At 55.5% G+C, this 27721-nt stretch overlaps 1 protein-coding gene across 1 annotated transcript; it reads left to right on the forward strand.

Moving 5' to 3' along the window:
• The first annotated feature begins 298 nt into the window (after positions 1-298).
• Positions 299-702, forward strand: LOC136552684 (uncharacterized). The gene is made up of 2 exons (XM_066544248.1): positions 299-337; positions 454-702. The coding sequence occupies exons 1-2, from the start codon at positions 314-316 to the stop codon at positions 700-702; spliced, it is 273 nt and encodes a 90-aa protein (XP_066400345.1). The 5' UTR covers positions 299-313.
• The last annotated feature ends 27019 nt before the right edge of the window (positions 703-27721 follow it).

The raw sequence follows: 27721 nt of genomic DNA on the forward strand, positions 1-27721 counted from the left end.
AACCGTACCGTGCATCTCGTCTGACACCAATGCATTTCGAAGCAATTTGCTGTCCTTGTCCATGGCATCGCGGGCCAGCCGGCTTGCTGGACGTTGTGCCGAGTACGATACAGCGGTAGTATATATATACGCACGCGAACCACATTTGCATGCCATCCATGCATCGATCATCAGATAGCAGAGCACAAGATCAAAAAGCAACAGCTAACAGCTTGCTAGCCAAAGAGACCTCCAGAGTTCCAGCAGCAGTGATCCCACGTCCCAGAGTCTGCAGCAGCGATCAGGCACCAACAAACTCGACCGATCCATCGACATGGGCCGTTGGTTGAAGCCAGATGTACGTATGCGTCGGTCACTCGTCATACATCGATCTTAGCTTCTCGGTATCGTACGTCGCCTGCAGTGAACCAGCCGCGCTCACATCATTTGCATGCTGTCTGTGTATGTGCGCAGGTGTACCCGTTGATCGCGGCCATGTCGTTCGTGACGGGGATGTGCGTGTTCCAGCTGACCCGGAACGTGCTGATGAACCCGGACGTGCGGGTGAGCAAGAGCCACCGCCAGAGCGCCGTGCTGGACAACGCCGACGAGGGCCAGCGCTACAGCCAGCACGCCTTCCGCCGCTTCCTCAGCACGCAGCGCCCGGAGGTCTTCCCTGCTCTCAACCGCTTCTTCTCCGAGTCCAACTCCACCGACAAGTGATGGGTCTTTCTCATCGATCTTACGCCGCCGGCCGCCGGCAACGGTGCGCGCGCGTGTGAATATGGATGGTGTGTGTGTGTGTCTGTCATGATGATGCCATGGTGTGCGCCGATTGAATTGAATAAGGCTGTGTTTAGTTCATGAAATTTGAGAATTTAGCTACTGTATTTTCGTTTTTATTTGACAATTAGTGTTCAATCGTGGACTAATTAGGCTCAAAACGTTCGTCTCGCACTCTCGCGATTTCCATCCAAACTGTGCAATTAGTTTTACGTATCACAAGATTCGATGCGATGGGCCACTATCACACTTTTTGGGAAATTTTTTGGGAACTAAGCACAGCCTAAAAGTTGAGTCCGTTAGTTCGTGGTGTACGCACACGTATGGAATCCATTTTCAGTGGCGTTTAATCCTTCCGTAGCTCCGTTCCATGGGCAACCATCTGAAAACACATGCCGTTTCTGCTTATCCGCATAAGCTTCAGAGGCAATATGATAATTCCAACCTTAATTTGTGCCGGCCTGGTGCTGGACATACCGGTATATCCTCACTACTCTCAAAGGACTACATGGGGAACAAATTTTGCGACAAGAGAATGGGGAGGAGGGATACTACAGCGTAGTCGCAGCCACCACGAACACCGAGAGCGCCATGAAGCCAGCCGCAACCCACTGGTCACCATCCTCGAGCACCCCCCGTGCTGCCTGAACCACTGAGCTGTGCGCGTTGTCGAAGATGCGGGAGTTACGCTCCTTCCAAAGGCGCCAAGAGAGAAGGAGAACTGCCGCGTCGAACCCCTTGCACATCAGTCTCGGCACAAAACATCTCGCATCCATCCACCAAGCGGAGATCACCGCCCCTGGCTCCGCGTGATCCTTTCCCAACCGATGGGACACATGAAACGGTACCAAAGCTCCCTTGCGAAGACAAAAGTAACAAGGAGGTGGGCGACCATCTCATCTTCCTGACCACAGAGGGCGCATTCGGCTGAGTCCTGAAGTCCATGCCTCATTCTGCGTTCCGCCGTCCAGATACGGCCATGCAGGGCTAGCCAGAAGAAGAGCTTGACCTTCGGCGGCACCAGGCCTTCCAGAGCAGCTTGGCCCCCAACATAGATGACATACTGAGGAAGAAAGAGCGATAAGTGAGGATGTCGAGTAGGAGCCGTCAGGCGTCCAACGCCAGACGAACCGATCACTCACCAACGACCGAAGATGGACCTCCTCAAGCTTCACCCAGAGTTCGACATAGTCGCACAGCACCGGCGCAGTATGTGCCCCGGTGATATGGCGCACCCAACGATGTCCAGAGAGCGCCTCCTTGACGGACACCTTGAGGAAACAGGCGACCGATCGCTTGGAACAAGTGAGGCGCGAAGGACGTAATCGGTCCGTCCGGCAGCCAAGAGTCGGACCAAAACCGTGCGGAGACCCCATCGCCGAGCTCCACCCCAATGGAGCAACTGAACATGGCGCTTACCAGTTTCTCTGGCTTGGAGGGAAGCTTTGTCCAAGCTGGAGCATCGGCAGCCCTTCTTTTGCCATTCCCAACGTAGGCGGAGTGCAAAGCCGAGGATCTTGATGTCCGGCATTCCCAAGCCACCATAGCATTTCGGGGAGCACACAATCAGCCAAGCCACCTTGCACTTCCCCCCGGCTGCGGTTGCTGTTCCACACCACAGAAAAGCTCGACGGCTCCTGTCGATCTGCTTGATCGCCCAAGCCGAAAGACAGCACATGATGGAGACATGGACCGGGATAGCCGACAGCGTCGCACGGGTGAGAGTGAGCCTACTTGCCGTGTTGAGCAGCACTGCCTTCTAGGTTGGGATGCGCCCAACGATGGCATCCACAAGCTTGTTGCTCCTCAGAGCGTTGCAGTCTGACCACATAAAGTGGAGCTCCCAAGTAGCAACACGGGAAGGGCGAGACCTGGTAAGGGCAACACCTGTTGTACAAGAGCAAATGTCCTCCTGAGCGCACTGGATCAGTGAGATTAGGTATTTGTCCACATTAGTGAGCAAACCAGAGGCACCAGTAAACAAGTCAAGGATGGCGCGAATGCAGCTGAAATCTTCCTGCTTGGGGACGAGGAAGAGAACCAGGTCATCGGCGTAAAGCGACATCCGATGACCAAAGTGGTCACCGGGGAGAGGCGACAGCAACCCGCTGCGGTCAGCTTCTAGTATCATGGCATTGAGGACCTCCATCACCAGCACGAACAACAACGGGGAGAGCGGGTCACCCTGGCGCAAACACCTAGCATGGCAAATGTGCCGACCCATGCGGCCATTGACAAACACCTTTGTGCTTATGGATGAGAGAATAGCTGCAATCCAGTCCCTCCACCTCCCAGGGAAGCCCAAGCGCTCCAGCACCTCGAGCAAACAAAAGGACACGCAACCGAGTCAAAGGCCTTGGCGATGTCTACCTTGAGTAAGACAAAGTGATTGATCTGAAAAAACAAAGGACGTGCTTGGTTGACGCCTTGACCTGAGGCCAACGCCCACGCGAATCTATCCAATTCCACCGAAACAACTGAAATCGGATGTCTGGCGTCGCTTCCTGGGCAGTTGTCTCGCAGGAAGGAACTAAACAGACCCAAAATGCTCGAAGAAACATAATCAAACTCCTCGTGATGATGGCGCTGATGCAATGTTACCTTCAACTTCCCGCTGCACCTCGGTTAAACTTGTAACTTTCTCGGTTTAGCCTTCAGGAAAATGGTGCTCGGCCGACCTCAAGAGTCACGATCCTGTTGCGAAAACTGAATCTGCCGTAGCCGGCGATGGACACGGTGATTGGTGAGGCGTTCCCGCCGTCGAACGCGTCGGAGACCCATCTTGTCCGAGCACGGCCTGTCTGCTCAGCGGCTCCGGGCTCGCTGTACACTTGTTCCCTTTCCCCCGTGGTGCCACGGCGCGGCGAGTGCTGGCGCGCGCGTCCGCCACGTGGTGGCGCGGGATGGCACGGCCTCCTGGTCCATTTGCTCTGACGAGCTCGCGGTGACCATTGTCCTATTCGTTTGGCTGATAAGCCATGATTAAAAGTATTATTAACTTATTTATTGTGAGAGAAAATACTTTTCGACTGTTCGTTGACGGTGACGACAGGAATGAGATGCAGTCGAGCTCATGCCCCGACCGCGACAGGTCGGGATCGGGGGCGCTCGGCTCGACGGCTGGTGGCCTGGTGCTCGTCAACTACTCGCACACGGTCCCGCTGGCGCTGTGGGTGACGGATTGGCTGCAGGCCTGCAGCCTGCAGGAGCATTCGCGGGTGCTGTGCGGATGACGTGCCGCGGCGCGCCACCTGCAACCGGTGCCGCTGCGCTGGGCCAACTTCGTGCCAGGGCCACGCACGCACCAACTCGCGGCCCGTACCGGCGGCAGGTGCTCGCTCGGCGCAACGACTGGAACCGTCTGTGCCCCTCGCTCTTGTAGTTGTAGGCAGAAAAGCACGTGTATGGATTGACACACGTACTGTACTGTACTGTACTGTACGTGGGCTGGCCGAGGATGGTCGAGGATTGAACTTGAGCCAAATATATTGGCAACGTACGTCCAGTAGTGAGCTACTAAGGGCGCATTTAGATGCAATTTTTTTTTTGGGTTTTGGGTTACGGCAGCATTTTCGTTTGTATTTGATGATTAGTGTCTAATTATAGACTAATTAGCTTTGAAAGTTTCGTCTCACGATTTCTCATCTAATTTAGTACTCTATGCATATGCCGCAAGATTCGATGTGATGGTTACTGTGCAAAAATTTTTGGGAACTAAATAGGCCCTAAGGCCTTGTTCGCTTGTCTTATGAGCTATACTATTTTAACAAACGAACAATATTTTTTTCTAATAAATCAACGAACGGCAGCTATAACTTCTCAGCAAAACCAACGGGCCCTAAAACTCTTTTATAAAGTCGAGGTCGAGTCGTGACATGGGCACCACTGGCACACCCGCGCGCCAACAACGTGCAGTGCGGGCAAAGACGTACGCCAGCGAGCTCACTTTCCGATCATCAGGCACTGCCTAGCGCTCAGTCTCAGCGTGCACTAACCCCGTATAGTGTACTGTACGTCAGGCGGCGACTTTGCTCGTGCACGCAACAAGCAAAGTCGTCTCGATCCGTACATGTACGTGTACGTGTAGTATACCTACCTCGGATCTCTCAATGCAAAGTACGCGATCGCACGGTGCTCTCTGCTCCGAGCTTTTTTTTAAGTTTATCATAAATCGATCCCCGTGGAAAGAATTCAGAAAATGGACTACTGGCGCCGAGCTAGGCGCTAGCGTCTCTGGCGCCGAGCTCCTAGGCGCGGTGGATGATCTGGCAGGGAGCTCTCCCTGCATTTAACCCCGGTCCAACCTTTCTGTCCGAGCGTTCTTCCTCTCCTTTCTCCTCCCTCTCGGGTGTTTTCTCTCTCCGCTTCACCCTACCTCGCGAATCGTTATATTGGACCTTGAAAACCTTGATTTGATCCGTAGATCTTCGAGAGCAAGGTATCCTCACTCCCTTTCTAATTTTTTTCGTATCGATTCAGTATATATTAGTCAGATTGTTCAACCTAAGAATCATCATCACTTAGGGTTTTATTGCACCCCTCAATATATGTATTATACAACCGTAGGATGATGCCAAGGCGTAAAAAACGCTAGCAAATCTAGACGCATGTAGTTATGTTATGGGTTCATTGTTGTGTATCAAATGGGAAACCCTAAGTTTAGGGTTTAACGATAACTGCTTTCGGTTCTTAGAAGTTGTGAGTCCTTAGGCCCAGCATCTTCTGACAGTCCTGGAGCGTGACTGTCATCTCCCAGAAAAGTATGTGGAAGCTGTAAGTCTTCGGCCGCCACCTATATTTAAGACAAAGCAATATTACTTGTCAAAAAATCAGTCACATGAATAAATGGCCATGAATGGAGGCAATGACTCAATTTAATATCTGTCAACCAACGCATTTATGGCTGCTGTCGGGGACCTAATACGGGGTACCCCAGAAGGCGGAACCGATAACCACCAAACGTGAAAAACTTCCGGACGCATAAAGGCGTCATGTCATCCCTTGTTCCGAGTAACAGGAGTTCGGTTCCGCCTCGCCGACGCTTATAGGGCGGGCTCAGTCTTACACGAGGGCCGAGGGATAAACTCCGTCTCGCCCGACCCCTCGAGGGCGGGCTCGGTCTCGCCCGAGGGCTAAGGGATGAGTTCCGTCTCGCCCAATCCCGGAGGGGCAGGGTCGGCCTCACCCGACGCCTTTGTGGGGTAACCCTGTCTCGCCCAAAAGGCTCAAAGCCAAACTCCGTCTCGCCCGACGCTTATAGGGCGGGCTCGGTCTCGCCCGAGGGCTAAGGGATAGATTCCGCCTCGTCCGATCCCAGAGGGATAGGGTTAGTCTCGCCCAAGAGATAGGGATTGATCTCCGCCTCACCCGACGGCCCAGAACGAGCCTCGTCCTGATCGATATCTATCCCTCATAATGATGGGTACAGGACGAGACAAGACGTTCGGGTCAACCATGGCTCCAACGACCATACCCTGCGCCCTGGCAGGAAAAGGACTGCCAGGGAACGACAGGACTAATGCTTTAGACCCTTCCGAGCGCCGCAGAGCCAAAAGGTATTACAGGTGTGCACGCCTCACCCTGTAGAGTTGTAGGCGCCGCCTTCAGCTCTGGGACACGGAACCCAACAAAGAGATACGACAACCGCTACGCTCCAAGAACGGATTTGCTATCTCCACGGACGACGGGTATTCCGTCACCACGCTGTGGACCCGAGGGAGCGTCGCCCGCTTCCCGACCCCTCAGGTCCTCCCAGTCGGAAGGCCTTGGCCACGGTGCCACACCGGACCCCGATCCTGAACTCTCCCAACAAGGAATCATGGGAACCAGAAGGCTCACGGAGCGGGGCTGGGAGAGGCTCATAAGTCAAAACCACTGTACTACAGCCCATTCCCTACGCAGGGCAGTGTTCTGTGACCAGCCTGACATCCTACAGAGACATCGACAATATCGTAAGCACTTATCTTCCTCCGCACTCATCAGGATGGAGGACCTGATCGGATAGACGTAAGCCACAAGACTAAGTAGAATACGCATCCCGGAGTCTTCACCCTTAAAAAGCCACCCCTTTCATCTATAAAGGGGATGCACATCCTCCATCGAAGGGACGGAAAAATGATAGTACGCACTCATACACACATTCAAGCAGCTACGAAGCTCTTGACCACCTTTGAATCCTTCGATCAGAGACTTGGGACCAGTCCCTCTCTCAGCAGTTTGTATCCCTTACTACAGGACCGTTCACGGTGCTAATAACACAAGCAGCAACAAACTGGACGTAGGGACGTTCCGCCCGAACCAGTATAAATTCTGTGTCCTTTAGCGCACCATCCGAGCCTAACGCGCATTACTATAAATTCACTTGCCGGTGCTTGTACGAAACACCGACAGTTGGCGCGCCAGGTAGGGGCTTTGCGCATTCCAAATCAGGTCTCGGATGACCACCCACGCAATCACCTGGGCCCCGAGCGCACACGTGCGTTTCGGCGACCTGGATTTCATCATCACACTAGAAGGAGAGCTGGCACTGACTCACTCAGCCGCCCCATCTCCCCCTATCGATCTTAGCTTCTCGGTATCGTACGTCGCCTGCAGTGAACCAGCCGCGCTCACATCATTTGCATGCTGTCTGTGTATGTGCGCAGGTGTACCCGTTGATCGCGGCCATGTCGTTCGTGACGGGGATGTGCGTGTTCCAGCTGACCCGGAACGTGCTGATGAACCCGGACGTGCGGGTGAGCAAGAGCCACCGCCAGAGCGCCGTGCTGGACAACGCCGACGAGGGCCAGCGCTACAGCCAGCACGCCTTCCGCCGCTTCCTCAGCACGCAGCGCCCGGAGGTCTTCCCCGCTCTCAACCGCTTCTTCTCCGAGTCCAACTCCACCGACAAGTGATGGTTCTTTCTCATCGATCTTACGCCGCCGGCCGCCGGCAACGGTGCGCGCGCGTGTGAATATGGATGGTGTGTGTGTGTGTCTGTCATGATGATGCCATGGTGTGCGCCGATTGAATTGAATAAGGCTGTGTTTAGTTCATGAAATTTGAGAATTTAGCTACTGTATTTTCGTTTTTATTTGACAATTAGTGTTCAATCGTGGACTAATTAGGCTCAAAACGTTCGTCTCGCACTCTCGCGATTTCCATCCAAACTGTGCAATTAGTTTTACGTATCACAAGATTCGATGCGATGGGCCACTATCACACTTTTTGGGAAATTTTTTGGGAACTAAGCACAGCCTAAAAGTTGAGTCCGTTAGTTCGTGGTGTACGCACACGTATGGAATCCATTTTCAGTGGCGTTTAATCCTTCCGTAGCTCCGTTCCATGGGCAACCATCTGAAAACACATGCCGTTTCTGCTTATCCGCATAAGCTTCAGAGGCAATATGATAATTCCAACCTTAATTAAATTCCCTAAAAGCTACATGGGGTACTACGGCGTAGTCGCAGCCACCACGAACACCAAGAGCGCCGTGAAGCCAGCCGCAACCCACTGGTCACCCTCCTTGAGCACCCCCCGTGCTGCCTGAACCACCGAGCTGTGCGCGTTGTTGAAGACGCGGGAGTTACGCTCCTTCCAAAGGCGCCAAGAGAGAAGGAGAATTGCTGCGTCGAACCCCTTGCGCATCGGTCTCGGCACAAGACATCTCGCATCCATCCACCAAGCGGAGATCACCGCCCCTGGCTGCAGCGTGATCCTTTCCCAACCGATGGGACACAGGAAACGGTACCAGAGCTCCCTTGCGAAGACAAAAGAAACAAGGAGGTGGTCGACCGTCTCATCTTCCTGACCACAGAGGGCGCATTCGGCCGAGTCCTAAAGTCCATGCCTCATTCTGCGTTACGCCGTCCAGATACGGCCATGCAGGGCCAACCAGAAGAAGAGCTTGACCTTCGGCGACGCCGAGGCCTTCCAGAGCAGCTTGGCCCCCAACATAGATGACATACTGAGGAAGAAAGAGCGATAAGTGAGGATGTCGAGTAGGAGCCGTCAGGCGTCCAACGCCAGACGAACCGATCACTCACCAACGACCGAAGATGGACCTCCTCAAGCTTCACCCAGAGTTCGACATAGTCGCACAGCACCGGCGCAGTATGTGCCCCGGTGATATGGCGCACCCAACGATGTCCAGAGAGCGCCTCCTTGACGGACACCTTGAGGAAACGGCGACCGATCGCTTGGAACAAGTGAGGCGCGAAGGACGTAATCGGTCCGTCCGGCAGCCAAGAGTCGGACCAAAACCGTGCGGAGACCCCATCGCCGAGCTCCACCCCAATGGAGCAACTGAACATGGCGCTTACCAGTTTCTCTGGCTTGGAGGGAAGCTTTGTCCAAGCTGGAGCATCGGCAGCCTTCTTTTGCCATTCCCAACGTAGGCGGAGTGCAAAGCCGAGGATCTTGATGTCCGGCATTCCCAAGCCACCATAGCATTTCGGGGAGCACACAATCAGCCCAAGCCACCTTGCACTTCCCCCCGGCTGCGGTTGCTGTTCCACACCACAGAAAAGCTCGACGGCTCCTGTCGATCTGCTTGATCGCCCAAGCCAAAAGACAGCACATGATGGAGACATGGACCGGGATAGCCGACAGCGTCGCACGGGTGAGAGTGAGCCTACCTGCCGTGTTGAGCAGCCCTGCCTTCCAGGTTGGGATGCGCCCAACGATGGCATCCACAAGCTGTTGCTCCTCAGAGCGTTGCAGTCTGACCACATAAAATGGAGCTCCCAAGTAGCAACACGGGAAGGGCGAGACCTGGTAAGGGAACACCTGTTGTACAAGAGCAACATCCTCCTGAGCGCACTGGATCAGTGAGATTAGGTATTTGTCCACATTAGTGAACAAACCAGAGGCACCAGCAAACAAGTCAAGGATGGCGCGAATGCAGTTGAAATCTTCCTGCTTGGGGACGAGGAAGAGAACCAGGTCATCGGCGTAAAGCGACATCCGATGACCAAAGTGGTCACCGGGGAGAGGCGACAGCAACCCGCTGCGGTCAGCTTCTAGTATCATGGCATTGAGGACCTCCATCACCAGCACGAACAACAACGGGGAGAGCGGGTCACCCTGGCGCAAACACCTAGCATGGCAAATGTGCCGACCCATGCGGCCATTGACAAACACCTTTGTGCTTATGGATGAGAGAATAGCTGCAATCCAGTCCCTCCACCTCCCAGGGAAGCCCAAGCGCTCCAGCACCTCGAGCAAACAAAAGGACACGCAACCGAGTCAAAGGCCTTGGCGATGTCTACCTTGAGTAAGACAAAGTGATTGATCTGAAAAAACAAAGGACGTGCTTGGTTGACGCCTTGACCTGAGGCCAACGCCCACGCGAATCTATCCAATTCCACCGAAACAACTGAAATCGGATGTCTGGCGTCGCTTCCTGGGCAGTTGTCTCGCAGGAAGGAACTAAACAGACCCAAAATGCTCGAAGAAACATAATCAAACTCCTCGTGATGATGGCGCTGATGCAATGTTACCTTCAACTTCCCGCTGCACCTCGGTTAAACTTGTAACTTTCTCGGTTTAGCCTTCAGGAAAATGGTGCTCGGCCGACCTCAAGAGTCACGATCCTGTTGCGAAAACTGAATCTGCCGTAGCCGGCGATGGACACGGTGATTGGTGAGGCGTTCCCGCCGTCGAACGCGTCGGAGACCCATCTTGTCCGAGCACGGCCTGTCTGCTCAGCGGCTCCGGGCTCGCTGTACACTTGTTCCCTTTCCCCCGTGGTGCCACGGCGCGGCGAGTGCTGGCGCGCGCGTCCGCCACGTGGTGGCGCGGGATGGCACGGCCTCCTGGTCCATTTGCTCTGACGAGCTCGCGGTGACCATTGTCCTATTCGTTTGGCTGATAAGCCATGATTAAAAGTATTATTAACTTATTTATTGTGAGAGAAAATACTTTTCGACTGTTCGTTGACGGTGACGACAGGAATGAGATGCAGTCGAGCTCATGCCCCGACCGCGACAGGTCGGGATCGGGGGCGCTCGGCTCGACGGCTGGTGGCCTGGTGCTCGTCAACTACTCGCACACGGTCCCGCTGGCGCTGTGGGTGACGGATTGGCTGCAGGCCTGCAGCCTGCAGGAGCATTCGCGGGTGCTGTGCGGATGACGTGCCGCGGCGCGCCACCTGCAACCGGTGCCGCTGCGCTGGGCCAACTTCGTGCCAGGGCCACGCACGCACCAACTCGCGGCCCGTACCGGCGGCAGGTGCTCGCTCGGCGCAACGACTGGAACCGTCTGTGCCCCTCGCTCTTGTAGTTGTAGGCAGAAAAGCACGTGTATGGATTGACACACGTACTGTACTGTACTGTACTGTACGTGGGCTGGCCGAGGATGGTCGAGGATTGAACTTGAGCCAAATATATTGGCAACGTACGTCCAGTAGTGAGCTACTAAGGGCGCATTTAGATGCAATTTTTTTTTTGGGTTTTGGGTTACGGCAGCATTTTCGTTTGTATTTGATGATTAGTGTCTAATTATAGACTAATTAGCTTTGAAAGTTTCGTCTCACGATTTCTCATCTAATTTAGTACTCTATGCATATGCCGCAAGATTCGATGTGATGGTTACTGTGCAAAAATTTTTGGGAACTAAATAGGCCCTAAGGCCTTGTTCGCTTGTCTTATGAGCTATACTATTTTAACAAACGAACAATATTTTTTTCTAATAAATCAACGAACGGCAGCTATAACTTCTCAGCAAAACCAACGGGCCCTAAAACTCTTTTATAAAGTCGAGGTCGAGTCGTGACATGGGCACCACTGGCACACCCGCGCGCCAACAACGTGCAGTGCGGGCAAAGACGTACGCCAGCGAGCTCACTTTCCGATCATCAGGCACTGCCTAGCGCTCAGTCTCAGCGTGCACTAACCCCGTATAGTGTACTGTACGTCAGGCGGCGACTTTGCTCGTGCACGCAACAAGCAAAGTCGTCTCGATCCGTACATGTACGTGTACGTGTAGTATACCTACCTCGGATCTCTCAATGCAAAGTACGCGATCGCACGGTGCTCTCTGCTCCGAGCTTTTTTTTTAAGTTTATCATAAATCGATCCCCGTGGAAAGAATTCAGAAAATGGACTACTGGCGCCGAGCTAGGCGCTAGCGTCTCTGGCGCCGAGCTCCTAGGCGCGGTGGATGATCTGGCAGGGAGCTCTCCCTGCATTTAACCCCGGTCCAACCTTTCTGTCCGAGCGTTCTTCCTCTCCTTTCTCCTCCCTCTCGGGTGTTTTCTCTCTCCGCTTCACCCTACCTCGCGAATCGTTATATTGGACCTTGAAAACCTTGATTTGATCCGTAGATCTTCGAGAGCAAGGTATCCTCACTCCCTTTCTAATTTTTTTCGTATCGATTCAGTATATATTAGTCAGATTGTTCAACCTAAGAATCATCATCACTTAGGGTTTTATTGCACCCCTCAATATATGTATTATACAACCGTAGGATGATGCCAAGGCGTAAAAAACGCTAGCAAATCTAGACGCATGTAGTTATGTTATGGGTTCATTGTTGTGTATCAAATGGGAAACCCTAAGTTTAGGGTTTAACGATAACTGCTTTCGGTTCTTAGAAGTTGTGAGTCCTTAGGCCCAGCATCTTCTGACAGTCCTGGAGCGTGACTGTCATCTCCCAGAAAAGTATGTGGAAGCTGTAAGTCTTCGGCCGCCACCTATATTTAAGACAAAGCAATATTACTTGTCAAAAAATCAGTCACATGAATAAATGGCCATGAATGGAGGCAATGACTCAATTTAATATCTGTCAACCAACGCATTTATGGCTGCTGTCGGGGACCTAATACCGGGGTACCCCAGAAGGCGGAACCGATAACCACCAAACGTGAAAAACTTCCGGACGCATAAAGGCGTCATGTCATCCCTTGTTCGAGTAACAGGAGTTCGGTTCCGCCTCGCCCGACGCTTATAGGGCGGGCTCAGTCTTACACGAGGGCCGAGGGATAAACTCCGTCTCGCCCGACCCCTCGAGGGCGGGCTCGGTCTCGCCCGAGGGCTAAGGGATGAGTTCCGTCTCGCCCAATCCCGGAGGGGCAGGGTCGGCCTCACCCGACGCCTTTGTGGGGTAACCCTGTCTCGCCCAAAAGGCTCAAAGCCAAACTCCGTCTCGCCCGACGCTTATAGGGCGGGCTCGGTCTCGCCCGAGGGCTAAGGGATAGATTCCGCCTCGTCCGATCCCAGAGGGATAGGGTTAGTCTCGCCCAAGAGATAGGGATTGATCTCCGCCTCACCCGACGGCCCAGAACGAGCCTCGTCCTGATCGATATCTATCCCTCATAATGATGGGTACAGGACGAGACAAGACGTTCGGGTCAACCATGGCTCCAACGACCATACCCTGCGCCCTGGCAGGAAAAGGACTGCCAGGGAACGACAGGACTAATGCTTTAGACCCTTCCGAGCGCCGCAGAGCCCAAAAGGTATTACAGGTGTGCACGCCTCACCCTGTAGAGTTGTAGGCGCCGCCTTCAGCTCTGGGACACGGAACCCAACAAAGAGATACGACAACCGCTACGCTCCAAGAACGGATTTGCTATCTCCACGGACGACGGGTATTCCGTCACCACGCTGTGGACCCGAGGGAGCGTCGCCCGCTTCCCGACCCCTCAGGTCCTCCCAGTCGGAAGGCCTTGGCCACGGTGCCACACCGGACCCCGATCCTGAACTCTCCCAACAAGGAATCATGGGAACCAGAAGGCTCACGGAGCGGGGCTGGGAGAGGCTCATAAGTCAAAACCACTGTACTACAGCCCATTCCCTACGCAGGGCAGTGTTCTGTGACCAGCCTGACATCCTACAGAGACATCGACAATATCGTAAGCACTTATCTTCCTCCGCACTCATCAGGATGGAGGACCTGATCGGATAGACGTAAGCCACAAGACTAAGTAGAATACGCATCCCGGAGTCTTCACCCTTAAAAAGCCACCCCTTTCATCTATAAAGGGGATGCACATCCTCCATCGAAGGGACGGAAAAATGATAGTACGCACTCATACACACATTCAAGCAGCTACGAAGCTCTTGACCACCTTTGAATCCTTCGATCAGAGACTTGGGACCAGTCCCTCTCTCAGCAGTTTGTATCCCTTACTACAGACCGTTCACGGTGCTAATAACACAAGCAGCAACAAACTGGACGTAGGGACGTTCCGCCCGAACCAGTATAAATTCTGTGTCCTTTAGCGCACCATCCGAGCCTAACGCGCATTACTATAAATTCACTTGCCGGTGCTTGTACGAAACACCGACAGTTGGCGCGCCAGGTAGGGGCTTTGCGCATTCCAAATCAGGTCTCGGATGACCACCCACGCAATCACCTGGGCCCCGAGCGCACACGTGCGTTTCGGCGACCTGGATTTCATCATCACACTAGAAGGAGAGCTGGCACTGACTCACTCAGCCGCCCCATCTCCCCCTTCCATCAACCTCAGCCGTCTCAGGCTTGAGGGTCCACCGGGCAACTCCCGGGAAGACCCAACACCCAAGGAGGCCTCTCACAACGCCACCATGTGTCCGGAAGGGTCCGTATGGAGTGCCCCGACAGTGTTTCCGTTCGGTCTCTGCAACGTTGCGGCAACCGCTGGCCGCCTTCTGGCGCTACGTGTGGTTCAACCACCCACGGACATCGAGTTCGTGGGGGCGATTGAGCAGGATACGGAGACCCTCTACGAGCTCCTCAAGGAGGAGCCCGTATCGCTCTCCAGCTCAGATTCCAGTAGGGAGAGTCACCACCCTTCCCGGGAATGCTACATGGCGCAGACCCCTGAGGGTCACGCCGAAAGCGCCTCCAGGGAAGTGGCCACCCCTACGAACAATCTTGACAGCAGATCCGGGGAGGAGGGGACAGCCCCATCTCACTTGAGGATGGAGCAGCTAAAGGCTCGTCAATAGGAAATCAATGAGGCCGGGCAAGGGCTCGCACGGGAATACGCGGACATCAATCGCGAGATTGAACGCCGCAAAGACGGGGGGCGCGCGCGCGCCACAGCCCGCACCGTACATTAAAGGATCCTCACCGACGATGGGGCCTTTCCTCACTTTGCTCGAGCCAGCCAGAACATCGCCGCAGCGACCGCCTTGCTACATGGTCTCCCGGAGGCCGCGACGTCCGAGGATCGACGCGCTTATCGAGAGATTCGCACGTTGCTCGAGCGTGCAGCCACGCAGCAGGCGGAAAGTTCGTTGTCTCGACGACGCGAACCCGACACCAGCCAGCGCGCACCTTTAGTGTGCCCCACCAAGGACGCATCCGTACACCAAACACCGCCAGCCGGCGGGCAGCCCTCCGTCGTCCCTATACATCAACGCCTCGGCCGTGGCCACGACGTACGCAACATCATCGACGCCCAGAGGCGTGCTCACGGCGACGAGGGAGAAGCAGCGCGCCGCGACTACCATCCCCGACGTGGTGGGCACTACGACAGCAACGAGGACCAAAGCCCGAGCCCCGTTCTGCCAGGCCCTCAGGCCTTTGGCCGGCACATCCTCAACACTGCGTTCCCTCTAAGGTATCGACCGCCTACGAACATTCCTAAATATTCTGGTGAAACAAATCCCGGGCTTTGGCTCGAAGACTATCGGCTTGCATGTCAGGCCGGTGGTGCGAGTGACGATAATTTTATTATTCGCAATCTCCCACTATTCTTGGCCGACTCGGTGCGAGCATGGCTGGAGCACCTACCGTCCAATGCCATTCAGAGTTGGGTGGATTTGACTGAGATCTTCATAGGTAATTTCCAGGGCACGTACAAACGCCCTGGAAACCCATGGGACCTCAAGAACTGCCGTCAGAAGGCCGATGAAACCCTCCGCGGGTACATCCGGTGCTTCTCCCGACAGTGCAACGAGCTCCCGAACGTCGCCGACGCCGACGTGATAGGAGCCTTTCTGTCCGGAACAACCTGCGAATCCCTGGTCCACAAGCTAGGACGCAGGGGCCCGCGAACTACCAAGGAACTTCTGGACATCGCCACCAGTCACGCCTCTGGAGAGGAGGCAGTCGGAGCCATCTTTGATCGCTCCGATGGAAAGACAAGGCGGGACGAGGACGCCAGCGAAGGCACCTCCAACCGTCCCGCCAAAGGGAAAAATAAGAAGCAACGGCGTGACAACTCGCTCGCGGCCGCTGCCGACCGCAAAGGTGGCCGGAAGCCCGCGGAGGGCACTCCGAACCACTTCGAAAAAATGCTCGAGGGGCCATGCCCAAACCACGCCTTTCCGGCCAAGCACCTATACAAGGAATGTGGCCTTATACGCAAGTACTTGGCTGGGGGTCTGAACAAGGAGGAGCAGGGGAAGGAGCCTGTTCCCACCACTAATGACACGGAGGAGAAGGACGATGCCTTCCCAACTCCGACCGGTGCCCTCATGATCTTCGGAGGATCAACGGCCTACGACTCCAGGCGCCGCCAGAAGGTCGCACGTCGAGAGGTCTATACCGCTGGACCGGCTATACCAGCCTATCTCCGGTGGTCGGAATCCGCCATAACCTTCGATCGAACCGACCATCCAAATACCATCCCACACCTGGGAAGGTATCCGCTTGTCGTCGACCCAATCGTCGGTCTAAAGCGGCTCACTAAGGTACTGATGGATGGGGGTAGCGGCCTCAACATCATGTACGCCAAGACGCTCGACGAGATGGGCGTCAACCGAACGCGCCTCCGCCCCGTCCGAGCGCCTTTCCATGGCGTCGTGCTAGGAAAGCAAGCCATGCCGCTAGGGCAGATTGACCTGCCCGTCACCTTTGGGGATCAATCCAATTACCGGACTGAGACCCTCACCTTCGATGTAGTGGGGTTCCCGGGGACTTTCCACGCCATATTGGGGCGACCATGTTACGCGAAGTTCATGGCCGTACCCAATTACACATACCTGAAGCTGAAGATGCCGGGCCCCCATGGGATCATCACCATCGGCACCTCCTTCCAGCGCGCTTACAAGTGCGAGGTCGAATGCTGCGGACACGCATCCGCGGTCATCGCATCCGAAGAGCTCGCCACCCTCAGGGAGGAGGTCATTGAGGGGACACCCGACGCAAAAAAGTCGTCTGGATCGTTCGAATCGGCAGAGGGCTCCAGGGGCGTCCTCTTGGATCCCAGTAGCTCCGAGGGCAAGGAAGTCCGAATTGGGACCGCGCTCTCCTCCGCATAGGAAAGCGCGCTCATCGACTTCCTCCGCGCCAACAAGGACATCTTTGCGTGGAAACCCTCGGATATGCCGGGCATCCCGAGGGAGGTCGCCGAGCATACTCTCCAGATCCTCCCGGGCTCCAAGCCAGTAAAACAACGCCTGCGCCGCTTCGACGAGGAGAAACGCAGGGCCATCGGCGAGGAGATAGCCAAACTACTGGCCGCAGGATTCATCAAGGAAGTATACCACCCAGAGTGGTTAGCAAATCCTGTACTTGTTCGGAAAAAGAGCGGGAAATGGAGAATGTGTGTTGATTATACTGACCTTAACAAAGCGTGTCCAAAGGATCCATTTCCTTTGCCACGAATAGACCAAATAGTCGATTCCACCTCGAGGTGCGAAACCCTCTGTTTCCTGGACGCATACTTAGGCTACCATCAGATCGCGATGAAAGAGTCCGACCAGCTCGCGACGTCTTTTATCACGCCCTTCGGATCATTTTGCTACGTTTCAATGCCGTTTAGTTTGAAGAACGCTGAGGCAATGTACCAGCGCTGTATGCTTAGTTGCTTCGGAGACCTCATCGGGCGAACCGTTGAGGCCTATGTCGACGACATCGTAGTCAAAACCAAGCGGGCTGACCACCTTGTCGCCGACCTTGAACACACCTTTGCGAGACTCCGGGCGAACGGCATCAAGCTCAATCCCGAAAAATGTGTTTTCGGGGTCCCGAGGGGCATGCTGCTCGGCTTTATCGTCTCTGAACGTGGCATCGAAGCCAACCCAGAGAAGATATCAGCCATCACAAGGATGGGCCCGATCCAAAACATAAAGGGGGTTTAGCGGATCACCGGGTGCCTTGCCGCTCTCAGTCGATTCATTTCACGCCTCGGCGAATGAGGACTCCCCCTTTATCGACTCCTGAAGAAAACTGACCGCTTCGAGTGGACAGCTGAGGCTCAGGAAGCACTTGACATGGTTAAACGATTTTTAACTAAGCCGCCGGTCCTAGTTCCTCCATGCGATGGAGAATCTCTCCTACTATATATATCGGCCACCACCCAAGTGGTTAGCTCCGCCTTAATAGTAGAGCGAGAAGAAGAGGGGCACGCCTTCAAGGTGCAACGCCCTGTATATTTCATCAGCGAGGTGTTATCCGACTCCAAAACCCGCTACTCCCAGATCCAGAAACTCCTCTACACCGTCCTCATCACCAAAAGGAAGCTACGCCACTACTTCGAGTCACACCCCGTGACAGTAGTGACGTCGTTCCCCCTCGGTGAGATCGTTCATAGCCATGACGCTACGGGGAGAACCGCAAAGTGGGCACTCGAGCTGATGGATCAGGGCATTTCTTATGTCCCCCGAACGGCGATCAAATCTCAGGCACTGGCTGACTTCATCGCGGAGTGGACCGAGGTCCAAATGCCACTAGCAGCCGTCGATCAAGAATACTGGATTATGTACTTCGACGGATCGCTGATGAAGAAGGGCGCCGGAGTAGGACTAGTCTTTGTATCCCCCCTTGGGGTCCACATGAGGTACATGGTTCGGCTTCATTTTCCCTCATCAAACAATATTGCAGAATACGAAGCGCTCATCAACGGCCTATGAATTGCCATCGAGCTGGGCATTCGACGCCTTGACATCAGGGGCGACTCTCAGCTGGTCGTCAACCAGGTCATGAAACGGTCGGGCTGCCACGATACCAAGATGGAGGCATACTGTCAAGAGGTCCGACGTCTGGAGGACAAATTCGACGGCCTCGAACTCAATCATATCCCCAGGCGCCTCAACGAAGCGGCCGATGCACTCGCAAAAGCAGCGTCCAGCCAAGAGCCAGTTCCAACAGGCGTCTTCGCTAGTGACCAACACAAACCCTCGGTACGCTACGCGGGGTCGGAACAAGCCGATGATGGCCCTTCTAGTCCGACCCTCAAGGCCGATCCGCCAACTGCTCCTCCTGACCCCGAGGTCATGGAGCTTGAACAAGACCCAGCAATGGAGTCCGATCCTCCCGATGATTGGAGAACACTTTACATCGACTATCTCCTCCACGACGTACTACCAACCGACAAGACAGAAGCCCGACGGCTCGCGCGACGCGCCAAATCTTTCGTTCTTGTAGAGGGCGAACTCTACAAACGAAGTCACATCGGAATTCTTCAGCTTTGCATCCCTGGCGAACAGGGAAAACTCCTACTGAGTGACATCCACGGTGGGGCATGCGGACACCATGCCGCACCAAGAACCTTGGTTGGGAAGGCATTCCGACAGGGTTTCTATTGGCCCACCGCAGTAGCCGATGCCGAGTTAATTGTACGCACCTGCGAAGGGTGCCAATACTACGCTCGGCAAACACACCTCCCCGCCCAGGCTCTCTAGATGATCCCCATCACGTGGCCCTTCGCGGTCTGGGGGCTTGACCTGGTTGGGCCACTTAAAAAAGCGCCCGGAGGCTTTACCCACCTGCTTGTCACCATAGACAAATTCACAAAATGGATTGAAGCTCGGCCAATATCCACAATCAAATCCGAGCAAGCTGTGCTATTCTTTCTCGATATCATCCATCGCTTTGGAGTACCGAACTCCATCATCACAGACAATGGCACGCAGTTCACTGGTAGGAAATTCGTTCATTTCTGTGATGAACAACACATCCGAATCGATTGGACAGCCGTCGCGCACCCCCGGACGAACGGACAGGTCGAGCGCGCAAACGGCATGCTCCTTCAAGGCCTCAAACCCAGAATTTTCAATCGGTTGAACAAGTTCGGCGTGCGTTGGCTCACTGAGCTCCCGGCTGTGCTCTGGAGCCTAAGGACGACTCCTAGCCGGGCCACCGGCTACACACCCTTTTTCATGATCTACGGCTCCGAGGCCATTCTCCCGACAGACCTCGACTATGGAGCACCAAGAATCAGAGCATATGACAAACAGGGAGCCGAGGCATCTCACCAAGACGCCATGGACCAGCTGGATGAGGCCCACAACATCGCCCTCCTCCGTTCAGCCAAGTACCAGCAAGCGTTACGGCGGTACCACAGCCGACGGATGCGGGGTCGAGCCTTCAACGTTGGAGACCTCGTCCTCCGCCTTGTGCAGAGCAACAAGGATCACCACAAACTCTCCCCGCCCTGGGAAGGGCCCTACATCGTCGCGGAAATACTTCGCCCAGGCGCCTACCGGTTGAAAACCATCAAAGGCGAGGTCTTCACCAACGCCTGGAACATTGAGCAGCTACGTCGTTTCTATCCTTAAAATAAGCTTACACTTTTCCTTATCAATTTTTGTCTTAACAGAACCCCGATCCTTAGTGACTACCGACCCCTGCAAATCGCGAGGGGTCAGACCTCACTCGGGGGCTGGCATGTGATCGTAACATATGTCATGTGTAATACAAGTATTACGCTTGTAAAAAATTCCTCTGTCATACTTGCAAACATTTTCTAAGTTTTCCATTCGCCTCGTAAACGAGTCTCAAGGGCTAAGATCTTGGGAACCGATTCTGAATACAACTGGTAGGACTGCGAGACACCCATGCCCCAGCGGCTGCAACCTCTTTGCTCACCAGTTCAATCAGAATTAGTTCGCCCACGTTCCTAGCTTCCTATGACTTAGACTATGAGAAGAGTTGGAAAGCGTTAAAATGACTTGCCATAAGCAAAGGATGTAATTTTGTTCATTACAAAAAAGTTTTGCACAAATTCACCACTTACAAAGCAATGTCATTACAAAAAAGGAACAATATACTCTGAGGACTATTTACTCGGGGGCTTCCCCACAATGTTATTTCATTACAGCCTTGGCTCAGCTCTACCACAGGTGCTACTGCGGTCGCCGTGCCACGCTCTCCATCGGCGACGTCCGGGGCATGTACACGGGCCAGTTCGTCTACTGCGGCCGCCGTGCCATGCTCTCCATCGGCGACGTCCGGGGCGTGTACACGGGCCAGCTCGTCTACTGCGGCCGCCGTGCCACGCTCTCCATCGGTGACGTCCGGGGCGTGTACACGGGCCAGTTCATCTACTGCGGCCGCCGTGCCACGCTCTCCATCGGTGACGTCCGGGGCATGTACACGGGCCAGCTCGTCTACTACGGCCGCCGTGCCACGCTCTCCATCGGCGACGTCCGGGGCATGTACACGGGCCAGTTCGTCTACTGTGGCCGCCGTGCCACGCTCTCCATCGGCGACGTCCGGGGCGTGTACACGGGCCAACTCGTCTACTGCGGCCGCCGTGCCACGCTCTCCATCGGCGACGTCTGGGGCGTGTACACGGGCCAGCTCGGGCCGTGCGCAGTAGACGACTCCTCAGCAAGGGCCGCGCGCACCATCTCATCTACGTTGGATAACCTCCGGCTCGACATCACGCACTAGAATCACGAGCAAGTTTGTAAGTTCTCTATCTCTCTCTCTGGCATTACTCTTCCTCACTCAGGAACCACCGCGACGCACGGACGCGTTTGGTGGAAAGGAAGAAGAAGGAGAGATAGCGGCTCAGAGGCAGAAGGGGAGGTGGGATGAGAACTCCTCTCCCCCTCCCTATTTAAAGAGGAGGCGTAGTAACTAAGGAAAGGTGAAAGGTCGGACGAAAAACCCTCTCCCTTCCCCTTTTTTAATACGCAATCAATGCTGATTGATATCTGAGGGGACGCGCCAGAGGTGACGGGACGAACCCTGGTCTACGAAGCATCCCTCTTTGGTCAAACTGAACACTACCTGGGTATGGCCCGCCACTGACCCGCTCCGGACACGGCGATTAAGGCGCCCACATAGGCAGACAACTTTTTCGCCTCCCCATGCAGGACCACGGACGACTCGATGACGGGACCCTTCAGATCTCTTGGGCTGACCGTTCGGCCCAGAAGACACGACGAATGAACGACCAAAGAAAGATAAGCCTCTCAGCTTTCACATTTTGTGCGTTAAAATTTGTTCGCAAGATTCTGACCCCGTCAAATAGCAGGGGCGCGAACATCACTCGGGGCCGTCGAGGATGACAACCAATCCAGACATCCTCTTCACCCGACCCCTCCGTACGCTTGAAACTAAGAGCGCGACATACAGGCACAAAGCCTTGAGTAAAACTGGACAAACTAACAAACCCTACGCCCCGATAGCTACAGTGTTTCTGTTTACCAGAAAATCCTACTCAACGCCCCTCGCGTCTCTAGTTTCGACGTCTGCCTTCTCAAAGAAGGGATCGGAAGGGTCCGCCTACAGAGTCTCCCCCAAAGGAGAAGCTGTCTTATCAACCCCGCCTTTATTTTCAATTAAATGTTGCATTCAAAAAATTGCATCCCAACGATTCGTGTCACACCACAAAACGGCTGTTGCCTCATTCGATATAGGAAACCATAGGCTGAGGTTCGAAGGTCGGCCCACGAAGGGCTCGAGGCCGCCTCATGCCGAACAGGGCCAGGGAGAGATAACCAAGATGAGCCCCAGCGGCCCTGCCCGACCCCGCTCAGAAGCGAATCGGGACGTCTCGACCTTCTCTCGTTCGATTCTAACCTCGAGCCAAACCCACAGAATCTCCATCGAGGAGAGGCCATCAGGCCCCCTGAGCTTATCGAACGACTCAGGCATCTACCGGGAGGCGGGTTAAGAAGTTGTGGAGTGCCACCAGAGGGCTCTGCCGACCCCATCAGCAAATGATGGACCCGGATTCTGCATGAACGTACCCGTTAGCGAGCTCGTTGAGCGCGGTACTCAAGCCGTCGAGGCAAGTGTCGTTCACTCAGCCCCTCCGATTGCGAAAACCGAGGACGGGGTAACACGCAAATAACGGCCGACCCCTACCAAACCCTAACAAGGCTCAGGGGCTCGGGCCAAACAAATGCAGGGACACAGGTTCAGAGGCCCCACCTTGCCGAGCCCATAGAGTCCCCAGTTGGGATTTCTGTTGGAAGACAGGATGGGGATTATTGCGACGACATCCATTGTCACCAAAACCACGATTCCGATCTCCAGTAACACCCGACCCCAGCAGGTGCTGGGGTCGGACCTTACTCGGGGGCTGATAAGGTACGGCTACCTCCTCAATCTCCTCGCATTATAATCAGCGGCATAATTCAGGGGGACGTATTGGTAAGACCGTAAAAAATCAAATCGCAAAAAATCAAACAAAACGAAATTAAGACGCAAAAGCACGAAAGTCGTCCAGACTCGAAAAGTACCGACACTTGTCCACATATTACATATAAGCTGTTCTCAAAATTGTTCGATTAATTACTCCCGCGAAGGGAGAACCATTTCTTTCAGACTGTCTACCAGGTTCTTCGCAAGGGGAGCGACCATCTTCTCCATTTCCTCCAGCTCTTCATCCTCGTAGGTGGACGGAAAGCCTTCGCTCATCACCCTCAGGTTTATTTTCTTCTCATAATGGGCGTGGGCGACGGTGAAGGCCTAGGTAATCCCGGCGTGAAAGGCACTCTCCTCAAGTTGGCCCACCCGAGCCGTGATACCTCCGACACGAGCTGCGAGTGGGCTAGTCTCCACTGGCTCCGTCACATTCAGGGCGTTAAGGACCACCCCGACCGCAGTTTGTAGAAGATCATGCTCATCGCTCTCCGCCTGAAGGGCCCTGCGCGTATAGGCAGCCTCTTTCTCCAGCTTGGTGGCGATGTTCTCGGCACTCAACTTTCCTTTCACCGCGTCATCAAGCTCTGCCCGGAGAGAGCGGACCACCTTGACGTCCTCGTCCACCTTCTGCTGGAGGACTGTGGCCCTACTCTCGGCTTTCTGCCGGAGGTCCCGCTCCATCTCCAGCTCCTTCAGGACTTCGCCGGCCTTCTCATTGGCCGCGGCATTCCTCTGCAGCAGCTCGTCTCGCTCTTTTTGGAGTCTAGCAATCTCCTCTCCATCCAGCTTGGACCTCGCCGATAGGTCCTCGAACATCCCGTGCGCCTCCTCCGCATCCTGACGCGCCTGGGCCTCCCGCTCCTGGATGATGGCAAGTTGGGCGGCCATGTTTGCTCGCAGCCGAGCCTCCTCGGAGAGGCGATCCCGCTCCGCCTTCTGCTCACGGAGGAATTGGGATTTTTTCCGGCTACGAGCAACAAGAATCTGAAGAAGAAGAAGACTGATATCAGAAATGCGAGAACCCACAAACACACGAAGAAAGAAAAAAGAAAAAGTCCAGAAAATACCTGAGAGGTAGGGATAACGATCTCACGGAGGGCTCCTCTAGCCTGGTCTAGGGCGTTCAGCATGGTCGAGATCCCGATGTCAAGACCTTCTCGCTCCATACTCTCGGAATGATCATCGAGCGAGAAAAGAGCCGACGTCGGGTCCTGAGCAGCCATCCACTGGAGCGGTGGCTCCCCCTGCGCAGGGGAGCGGCTTCCTCCCAACAAAGGGGCCGGTGGCGGCTCCCTCCTGACCCTGTGCGGCACCACCGCCGCACTCAAGGACCCTCCGGCTGGACCCTCCTCCGTCTGGACCGCTTTGGGCGCCACAGGCGGATCCACATGGGCACTTGGCGGCGCGGATTGCACCACGCCCTCGGGTGCCACCACGACCGCGCCCGGCTGATCCTGGCTCAGCGCAGTCACGATCACCGGCGGCATACGGTCCTCGGCCGGCTCTTCCACACCCGCCACAGAAGAAGCCGCTCGCTCAGTAGCCTCCGCGGGCATGGGAGCCACCATGGACACCGTCGGTTCGGCCAACGCGGCCTCAACGTCGGCACCACCCCTGCCCGAAATAGGGGTGACTCCAGGCGACGCCGTCTGTCCCGCTTGAAGGGCGAGACTCTTCTTGGGCGCCAGCCCCAGGGGGTGACCCGTCCGCAAGAACCTACACAAAGGTAATAACCGTTAAGTCAAAATAAAAATGGAAAAAAGATGAAAACAGAGGAGTCAAGAGCTTACGTTGACGTCCTTGGCCGGCGGAAGCGTTTTAGGGACGGATCCCCAGATCCCTGCCCTGACTCATCCGGATGGGACCGTTTCTTGCCCGCCCCCTGCTCCGGGGCAGGGGGGTTCATCTCGTCGGGCGCAGCGCCGAAGTCGCTCCCCTCCATCGTCTCGTCGGGCGCGGCACCAGAGCCGTCCCCCTCCCTTGTCTCACGGGGCGCAGCACCGGAGCTGCTCCCCTCCATCACCTCGCAAGGCGCGGCATCAGAGCCGGGCGCGCCTCCGGTACTACCCTCTTCCACGATCGCCTCAGGGTCGGCGGCAGCAAGCCCAGCGTCCCCCATCCACCGATCCTCGGCCGGCACGCTGTGCGAAGCGGCGGACTCGCCGGGCTCCACTGACCTCATTGATTCACTTCCCTCTGCGTGAAAAGCAAAGGGCCCCTGCACGGGTGGGTGGCCACTTGTCAGCGTTTCCTCATCCTCCAGGACTCCCCAATCCACATCGATGGCTACCTCGTCGTCGCCATCGTCATCATCATCATCATCGTCATCCTCACTGCTCATGTCCTCTCCCCGATCCTGTGCCTCCTGCTTCAGTCGTTTCGCCTTCTTCATCTCCTCCTTTGCTTTCTTGTCCCGCTCAGCCGCGAATCGATTCGCCGCCACCACAGCCCTGTCCTTCGGCAGTGGAGCCGGACTATCCTTGAAGACTAGCCCCCTCGGCTAGCCCCAACATCATAAAAGCAAGTATTAAAAAAGGGAGATTCAGGAGAAAGAAAAGAGTACAGGAGAAGAGGGCTTACGAATTCGAAGAACCCAGGCTCCGGCCGCATTGGGGGATGCCCAGGCACCGGATACACGATGTCGAGGACCATGCCGGCAGAATCCTTCGTCGGCTCCGTCGCCTCCTTGACACGCTGCGCCACTTCCGAATAAGGGAGCGCCTCGTCAACGAGCACCGTCCCCTCGAACGATACCCCTGGCATCATCCGATGCAGGGGAAGCACACGCGCCATCAGTGGCGCCACCCTCCTCGCGTGGTAAGCACCGATAATCCCCGACCCCTTTACACCCCGACCCTTCAGGGCATGGAGGGCGGAGAGAAGGTCGGAGATGTGCTTCTTGTCTTTAGCCTGGACGCCCTAGCCCCATGACGCCGGAGCATCCACAATAAGACGTCCGGTGTACTTTGGTAGGGGGGCACTCGCATCATCCCTAACATAAAACCACTGCGAATGCCATCCCTTGTTGGATTGTAGCCAGACGCATGTATGGGTAACCCTTCGACCGGGTATGGCGCAGATGAATGCTGGCACACCCCATCGGCGCGTTCACTTCTGTCCCCCCAATCTTCCTCTTCGACAGACTAACGCTAAAGAAATACCGCCACAGATCAAAGTGGGGATCGATCCCCAGGAAACCCTCACACAGGGCAACAAACGCTGCCATATGCTGTATCCCATTGGGAGTTAGATGCTGCAGCTCTACCTCATAGTAATCTAATAGCCCCCGAAGGAATCTATGCGCGGGTACCCCCCGAATCCCCGCTCATGGAAGAGGGCAAAAGAGACGACATACCCTTCAGGCGGCACCGGCTCACCCTCGTCGCCAGGAAGCAACCACTCTTGGACGGCGGATTGTGGGCGGAGAAGGCCACGGCGGACGAGGCCCTCCAGACGCCGGGAAGAGATGCTTGATCTGCCCCACAACTCCATTGAAGCAGTAGGGGGGAAGGGCAGGCGCGAGCTTAACGGCGGCTGGAACACGAACGCAGGCCGGTCGACGGTGGCGGTGCGGGCGTGAGGGGCTGGGAAGATTGGCGGCAGATGTCTCAGAACGCAAAGGAAGGGGAGCGAAATACGGGACCCTGGGGGCGAACCCCGTGGTTTTATAGGGGTCGATGGATGCGAGAAGGGCAACCGTCCGCCTCGATCTCCGGGCTTGCCACGCGCGCCACTGCGTCACGTCGCGGGACACGCGCCCGCAGTTCCTATCCTCTCACCCCAAAAATCTCGGTGGACGGTTCGCCTTCCCAAGTGAAACTGGACTCTCTACCCACCAGGGAAGCGCCAGCCACAAAGGCCTATTTTCTTCTTTCTTTGGACCACAAAGGGCCCAGACACTCGCCGACCAGCCCAACTAAAAAGGAATCCACAAACGGTCCGCCTTCAAGGGCAGAAGCACCAGTTATGACAGCTCCAATTCAATCCCCAGCGAACGGGACGACACGACCCACTCGGAAAAACACCCGGATGAAGAAAAACTAGGTCCTTCAGCCTTACCCACGAAGGGGCCGATATAAACCCCCCGGGCGACTCAACTCGAGTCACCCGGGGGCTCGGGGGCTACACCCATCGGGTGCGCTCGCGCGCACCCTCCGGCAAATTAGCTTCGGCGAAATCAAAAACACCCTCTAGGTGGTTCTACCCGAATCACCTAGAGTCTCGGGGGCTACTGTCGGGAACCTAATACCAGGGTACCCCAGAAGGCGGAACCGATAACCACCAAACATGAAAAACTTCCGGACGCATAAAGGCGTCATGTCATCCCTTGTTCGAGTAACAGGAGTTCGATTCCGCCTCGCCCGACGCTTATAGGGCGGCTCGGTCTCGCACGAGGGGCCGAGGGATAAACTTCGTCTTGCCCGACCCCTCGAGGGCGGGCTTGGTCTCGCCCGAGGGCTAAGGGATGAGTTCCGTCTCGCCCGATCCCAGAGGGGCAGGGTCGGCCTCACCCGATGCCTTTGTGGGGTAACCCTATCTCACCCAAAAGGCTCAAAGCCAAACTCTGTCTCGCCCGACGCTTATAGGGCGGGCTCGGTCTCGCCCGAGGGCTAAGGGATAGATTCCGCCTCGCCCGATCCCAGAGGGATAGGGTTAGTCTCGCCCAAGAGATAGGGATTGATCTCTGCCTCACCCGACGGCCCAGAATGAGCCTCGCCCTGAT

The sequence above is a fragment of the Miscanthus floridulus genome, chromosome 4 (assembly GCF_019320115.1).
Source record: "Miscanthus floridulus cultivar M001 chromosome 4, ASM1932011v1, whole genome shotgun sequence".
In the NCBI taxonomy this organism is placed as follows: Eukaryota; Viridiplantae; Streptophyta; class Magnoliopsida; order Poales; family Poaceae; genus Miscanthus; species Miscanthus floridulus.

Coding starts and splice junctions, on each gene's coding strand:
- LOC136552684 (XM_066544248.1), top strand. CDS start 314: ATGGGCCGTTGGTTGAAGCCAGAT. Junction 338..453: donor GCCGTTGGTTGAAGCCAGAT/GTACGTATGCGT, acceptor GTATGTGCGCAG/GTGTACCCGTTGATCGCGGC.